A 7,817-nucleotide genomic window follows, 5' to 3' on the forward strand; every position below is an offset into this window, starting at 1 on the left:
ATAACGTGGCCCATTTCCCAAAGGTTTAGAAAGGCAGGCAGGAGACTTCTGAAGCGTGGAGGAGAGGCTACCCTGATTTTTATTCATGTATTTCTGTGCTTATCTACATGGAAAACAGAACTATTTTCTATTTAGCCCTCTGACAGGTTTTCAGGGTTTAAAATAACTGTTAATGAAATCACAAGCCATCATCACAAAAAGCAGTAACAAAAATAGCAATAGGACAGCAACTATTGGACTGTAGCAACTCTGAGCAAGTGTGTAGCAAAAAAGCATCTCCTTACATACAGTTGTCTTGCAATAAAACACAAGAAACTATAGATTACACTTTACTGGGGCCTCACTACAATGATAAGCATTCGCTAACAGTTTTCACAGAAATACAGCTCTTAAATTATTTTTTTCCTTTGATAGGGAAAGCATAAAATAGTTCAGCAGTGGAACTGTTCATTACTTTAACACACAAGATATCCAGAATCACCTGAAGCATACATAATTTATTATAATAAAAAATAAGGTGGTCTCTTTTTTGTCTTTTCCACAGTATTCTGCAAAACTCCATATTAACACTTTCAGATGTTTTTAATGTTAAAAATACTACCAATAAATAATTTTCATTAAATTATTTCGAACTACATAGACATACACTTTCTGGACTGAAGTTTGGACTAAGATCTAGGATTAACAATAGACAAATACTTTCTTTAACAGAAGTAAAATGTGGTGGGTTTTTTGTTTTGGTTTTGCACGTTCAAATGAGATGACCTTGATAAATATGGCTGAAAAACCAACACTTTATTTAATGGCGATTAAACGTGTGCAAGGACTGCACATAATAGTGTCACTATTGCAACACAAGAAACCTAAGTGATTACAAACCTTTGTTTAATTCATCTATCTTATTTCCTGGATCCAAAAATGAAAACGCAATAGTTGCTCTTCAGACGCCAAAATTTCCTTGGAGAACCAAAAAATGAAACCTTTCTAACATATTGAGTATGATCGCCATCTTTGACATATCTTGCATCTCACCTTGTAAGATTTTCCGTAGTACTCTCTGTATTTAGAAACATGGGTCCATAACGAATTTAGATTCTTCATACAGGATATTCTGCATGAATATATGCACATACACCTATAATACACATAATTTTAAGACAATATGTATAATTCTCTCTATTTCCACTCACCCAAGGGACCTGTGAAATGGCAGTGCTCCCACCAATTTTCGTAATTATTTAATGTACCGTGCCACACTAAAGACTAATCAAGAATTGTGGTTCCTTCCATGGCACTCTTCCACCCACGTTAGCACCATTTGAGAGAAACACAATGAAACTCATCAAGTAACTCAATGCTCTGCTACGTCTGGGTTTTTTTTCATCACTGAGATGAGCTATAATCCAAGACATTGTACAGAAGCAAGATAGCAGTGACAGATACAACACAGGACCTGCATGAGACCCATGAGCTAACTGAAGAGCAAGCTGAATACTGTAAGGTGTCTGCAACAGTCTGCTACGAGCTCACGTTCGGGTAACTGAGTCCATCTGTAAGGTTTTGTTCAACTGGCCCAACATGACAGAACACGTTTCTCACTTCAGAAGAAAAGCTATCTTTAGATCAAAACAGGAACAAAAAATAGCTCATTAAAATAAAAGTTTGAGCAGTGTGTATTGTATATTTGCAGCAGATGAAAAATCAGATGCAAAGAAGAGCTGACATACTGGACAGTTATTGTTACCTTCTTTTTTTCTTTTTAACTGTTGAAATGTTAAAAAAAAAAATCCTGCTCGCTTAAATCATTTGCCTTCTAGAGCATGTAACAGATACAATTAGTACTCACAACAGGTCTATAAGGTAACACAGATAAGCATTTGAATTTTCCAGAGATTTAAGCAACTTACTATATATCATTTTAATACCACACAGGACTGGCTCCTGCTACACTTAGAAGATATAGACACAGCCCACAGCTAAAGGCAGAGCCAGCTCCAGAAGTGCTGGGTAAGAGCTTTGCAACATTAATGGAAATTCTGTAATTAATTTTAAAGGCTCAAGGATTTAATCTTGCGTAATCTGAATACCCAAACTTAGCTAAAACCCTTAGCTAAAATACTCAGAAACCCATCTGCAATGCTGGAAGAGGCCCCTGGTAAAATAAATCGCTCTACTTGGTCACTGTGAAGTCTTTCTCATGTTTTGTATGTTTCTTGAGATGGGAGAAACATATTTCAGATTAGGGGCACTTAATTTCCTACAAAAGGGGTATTATGTGAACACCAGAGCTAAGATTCAATACAGGTGCTCTTTTTTTTTATTTTTTTAATGTATAAAGGAAGTTCATCTACTCAACACACAGCATTTTTTTGTATTTACATACTTTCCTCTTATTTAAAGGAGCTCTAAGTACTTGGAGCTGTTGAAAGTCTTCCTGCAACATACCTTTCCCACAGCAGCTGTGCTTTGCTTGTATTTCCTATACCCTAGCTGTAATGGCCAAGAGGTGACTTCAATTCTAAGCATTTTTTAGTCATTTCTAATTAAAGCTAGGTGAAAACGATTAAAAATACATTTTTGAAAGAATGATTTCGAAATTCTTTCCTCGCTTACATGATCTTAGTTTCACCCCAATGAAAAAAACTTCTTAATGAACAACAGCAATGAAAAAGAAACATCCAAACCAGCGCAGCCAAGAGCTCAGCAGACAAGGTCACTCAAAATCTTGGAGATCGAGGTTCAAACTGCCCAATTCAGACCACTAATTTCAAGCACACCTGAAGTGTTTAAACTCCAAAATCTTTGTTTGGGGAGCGTGGATTTCAGTCCTGCCTGAGAAGCTGTTCCTTTTGCGTTACCAAATACTAACTGCTCTGATCCACCCATGTCCTAACCATTGCAGAGTCCGTCTCACTCATGCTCTGTTACAAGAAATAATTATTGTGGATTAGCTCCCAAGGGCCGAGCAGGAAAGGCTTTAGCCATCGCAAGTCCTGCGACATCCTTAGGGTACAACAAATCTTTCTTCTGGATATCATGGCAACAGAATGGACCTCACACCATCTCCAAACACTTTTATGGTGCAGAGAGAGCAAAAATAAGAGATCCCAATTTTACATTATGATGATAAACTGATTAAAAAAACAAAAAAAAAAAGAAACAGTCCTCTCTAGTGTTTCTCCTTCCTCCTGACTGATCTTTTTATGGAAAACCAGCCAAGAAGCTGTTCTTGGGCTATGCAAATTTCTTTGTTTCTTTTGGCTGGCTGTCAACCACCCAGCAAAAATAAACTCATTAAGCTGACAGGAGACCTGAACACACTCATGTTGTCAGTGCATCTCAGCATCAGTCTTGTGAACCCAAAAGCCATAAAACAATTAAAATAAAGTTAAGCTGACTCCACCCTTAGGATGCAACCAAGTTTGGGAGGATCTGTCACTCCAAAGTCAGTCTCGCGCAGCATCTGAGCTAAAGGGTACAACTTCAGCACCTGTCAAGCCACAACAGTTCTAACACCAGTAGCAAACAAGGAGAACATGGAGTGCGGAGCCTCAATAAAGCATTTGTGTCATCATTACAGCTCTCAACCTAATTTTGTTTGCAAGCCTGCTATTTTTGCATCCAAACCACACTGCTTTTCATGTGTTGAATCTGTCCACACATCCATGATTTTTCTTTTGCTGCCACCAAATTTGTAGCTTGCGGATACCCAGCTTAAGGCTCACATGAAGGCTAGTAATCAGTGATGTTTCTACTTAAAAGCAAAAAAAAAAAAAAAAAAAGTCACCATGGCTACTACAGTCACTCAGCTTTCTCAACTACTTCAAAACATTAATTCTGAAGGCTTTTTGGCTATGTTTGCACAAAATGTATGCTTCCATATTACTCTGTCATGTAAATTAGGTTATGCTGCAGTGTTTGAGATCACCTGGGACCATATAATACCTCTGGCTGGCATTCCAAGAAGACTCCACAAGAAGCAAGGTGATAGTTTCTCTGATCACATTAAGGAAATTATAATTAAATGTGTTAAATAAAAATTAATAATAAAATGCTATTTCTTACCCTGCCAACTGAAGGTAGATATTGAACATAGATACCCCGTATATTCCCTGGTTCTTAGGCTGAATTTGTAAACAAAAATATCGTTGGTAGTAAATACAGAATTAGAACAAGGCAAGCCAAAAAGTATTCGTAAGGCCGTAGAAAACGCTCTGGAAATGCACTTAAGTTATTCAAAAGATGAGGAAAGCATGCACAGGAATGATAAAATTTATATAAGGTTTGATGCTGGTTTTCACACAAACAGAGCATGAGTAGAAGACAACCCTGCTCAGGACTCGTGCCCTCACTGCTCTTTAGCAGTGCCATTACTCTAGCCTGCACTGACCCACTATTCCCTGGGCTCAGGCCTGAATGCAAGGGCTTGAATTTGAGTATAAAAGTAAAAACTTTGTTCAAAACTTTTTAGTGAGCACGAGCAGATTAAAGGATCCGGGGATTCAGTATGCTGGCTGTCTTAGCCATGCACTGAATTCTCCCTAAGCCATGCAAGTAAAATTAAATCATAAGATAGCAACAGTTTCTCTCTCTTTTTTTTTTTTTTTTTAAATGTTCCTTTTCTTGCTAGATATCAGATGTGACCCAGAAACAATATTTAGCAAGTCCAAAAGTCCAAAACATTTTGTCAGCTGAATGAAATAGGCTTGAATTTTACAGAAACCATGGGCAGCCCACCCAAGTCCAAGTGACAGCTTTGCATACTGCTGAGGCCTCTGACTTCTTGCAGGGACAAAGTGCTCCCAGCCAACGAGGATCTATTTATTCCTTTTCTACCCCTACACAGCCTCATCCTCCTTCATTCATGGACTTCCTGACAATTTATTTTTCTTAGAAGTATTTCTGCGTAGCATCTAAGCACTGGAAATGTAGATTACAGAGATAATGGATACGTTTAAAATTAGACTAAGCAGCTGTAATTCTGAATTTGCATTCTGACTTGATTATAGTAAGCACTCAAGACTATTTGTATAAGAACTAGAAATGAGTTCACATGCTGCAATAAAAATACATGAATCTCTCTCACTTTGACCCCAATCAAAAAAAACCCAAAACCCTCAGTAACAAATAGCAGTTGTTTCTTTCTAACTGGTAACAAATGGTAGCTGTTTCCTTGCAATTCTGTAACTTCATTTTAAAGATGCACCTGTGGATTTTAATTGCAAGAATTAAATTAACTGGCTTTCCTATATTTTACAAACGGAAGAACTACTCTCCTACTTCCAGATTCAATCTGCTAAATTATTTCAAACAGGACTGCTAATGCTGATAAGCAATAGTCTAACCTTAATCAACAGCAGGAAAAATAAATGACATTTAAAGCCAAGCTTGGCCATGTGCAAGCACTGCTGGCCCTAAAGATGGAGGCTTTTTTTTGATCATCTCTAAACAAGCAGAAAACATGCATCCTTCCTTCTCTGGATGTTTCTGACTTGAAATTTTAGTTGTTATCTGTTTTATATCTTTCCTTGAAAGGCTGAACAGTCTTTTGTTATCTAAATGGTCAACATTTGTAACCATCGGATAACCATTTATGAAGAGGTTTGATAAATTTTCTATCAAAATCAAGAACAGATAATACAATTTATTTTACTGAAATATTCTGGCACAATTTTAAAAAGTTACAATCAATCCTTTTCTACTTTGGTAAAAACTGAAATAACCATTTTCATCATATGATTTTTTACAGAGATGCAGGGAAAAAAAAAAAAGTCACTGAGTTCTATATTCAAAGTTTCTCAATAAGTATAGTGGCACACGTTAAAGCAACCACAGCTTTTGCTTCCAGGAGTTTAAGCATGAGATCTAGTCATCTTAATAGGAAATATGTATTATCGTTCTTTTACCTAACAAAATAATCAGATGTTGTATGACACAACACTGGCCATAAACAAATTTCACCTGCGTGCATTAGCCCCATCTTGCTTACAGATGCAATATTGCATCCAGTGGGGGATATGTAACGGGTCAGATATGAACTCACATGAAGAATTAACCATGGGTAACTTAACACAGCTGATCATATTTTATATCAGAAATACAGACCATTCAATAAACATTCAAGGAGGATAATATTTAACAACAGAGAACATCACACCTATTCTCTATTTATTTATATTCATTCATTTACTTGCTACTATTATTTATTTACAGAAATCTCTAAATTGACTCAAAAGTTACAGAACAACTTTAAAGAAGACATCTTATTAGACCAAGAAGCAAAAAACAAAATGTTTTTCCAGATGCAGTGAAGGAGCAAAAAAAAAAAAAATCTCATCAGATAAATATCATAGAATCACAGAATCATAGAATCATTAAGGTTGGAAAAGACCCTTAAGATCATCGAGTCCAACCATTAACCCAGCACTGCCAAGGCCACCACTAAACCATGTCCCTAAGCACCACATCTTTTAAATATCTCCAGGGATGGAGACTCAACCACTTAAACTACATCTGCCTCAGATTATTTCAGCAAGTTAAAACTGAAAATATTTTTACACCGCTCTTCAAGAGGCTTTATTCATGTTTGTTAACATGGTTCCTTTGGAAAGGACACAACTATTGCTACTAACATTATGATACTACAATAGAAATAAAACCAGTGCTTACTAAAATTTTGTAGTAGTACTTCTACTCCGTAATCTAACTTGAAAGTTAAATCTTTAGGAAGAGGTCTTCTGGAGTTTCTTTTGATGTTTGAAAAGATTTAGAGAACTGATAAAAGTAGTTTTCTCAGCTCTGCACAGGAAGGACACAGTTTCTGTATCTAAAATATAAGGAATAAAATATTTCCAATTGATCCATTTCTTGTAAGTAAAACTTAAGAGACCTGAGAGATTTAGCTGCCCGTGCTGTGCTGAATGGGCTTTAATGGAGAATTTCCATAAAGACAGATTCAATAGAATATAGAGGGGTAGTTTTGTTAGTAAATAATAGAGTATTAAAAATTAAAGTTGATTAGTTGTAGGAAAGGACACACTGATTAATCCATTTACAAGAAGCCTGAAGTAACTTAAAAGCTTAAGTCCCATTTGCAGAAGTCACCTGGGCAACTGGGAGCCTAGCCTGACCAAAACCACTTCTACTTTCTGCTTATGAAAGTGTATTCAGAATTTAAGTTCCACTTATATTCAAATTGCCTTCTGTTCTAATATTCTTGTCTACTTTAAGCATAATGTGACATATACTTGTTTTTAAAATATATAGCTTCAAAGAAAAGGACAAGTATACAGGAGAGAAAAATGTCACATAATAATTACCATAACACCAGTGATAACAACAGATTGGAATATCTACAAAAATAGCTTTAAAATACTCTAAATAGAGAGATTCTTTTGTATAACTGCAAAATCTACTATTTTTCTTACATCTCGAATTAAAACCCTGTGAGATGTTCTTACTGTTACAGGACTCGGCTTCACTTAACCGAATAATTCTCATTGCTTAAGAAGCCTGAAAACTTGAACAGTCTCTGCAGCAATGTTGAAAATGTTTCTCTACTGTTCTCAATACTAGAATACTAATGCAAGGGGTGATGTGACTGAAAAGTGTAGCTAGCCAAAAAATATTCCAAAGGAAAAAGAAAAAAAAAAACAACTCGCTGCCAGAAATGCTGATTCAGCAAAGTATTTCAAAGAAAGGTGTGCTTTGTCAACACATCCAATGAAAAACTACTGAAAAGCTGAAAAGCTTTCCTCCTGCTCCCCATAAAGTCAAAATGCTTTGTCTGGTGACAGGATTGAAATTTGAAACAAAAT

At 36.2% G+C, this 7,817-nt stretch overlaps 1 protein-coding gene across 1 annotated transcript in view; it reads right to left on the reverse strand.

Annotated features, from left to right (window-relative positions):
- CTNNA2 (catenin alpha 2) overlaps nucleotides 1-7,500 on the reverse strand; it is a gene marked incomplete at both ends in the record, with an annotated part of 509,011 nt that extends 501,511 nt beyond the window's left edge. The window contains one exon of the mRNA XM_082315551.1: nucleotides 7,428-7,500. Within this exon, the coding sequence (XP_082171677.1) occupies nucleotides 7,428-7,500 (73 nt within the window). The remainder of the gene's footprint in view (nucleotides 1-7,427) is intronic.
- Between the last annotated feature and the right edge of the window lie 317 nt (nucleotides 7,501-7,817).

Source organism: Platalea leucorodia, assembly GCF_965183815.1.
Source record: "Platalea leucorodia genome assembly, chromosome: 6".
NCBI classification, from domain to species: Eukaryota; Metazoa; Chordata; class Aves; order Pelecaniformes; family Threskiornithidae; genus Platalea; species Platalea leucorodia.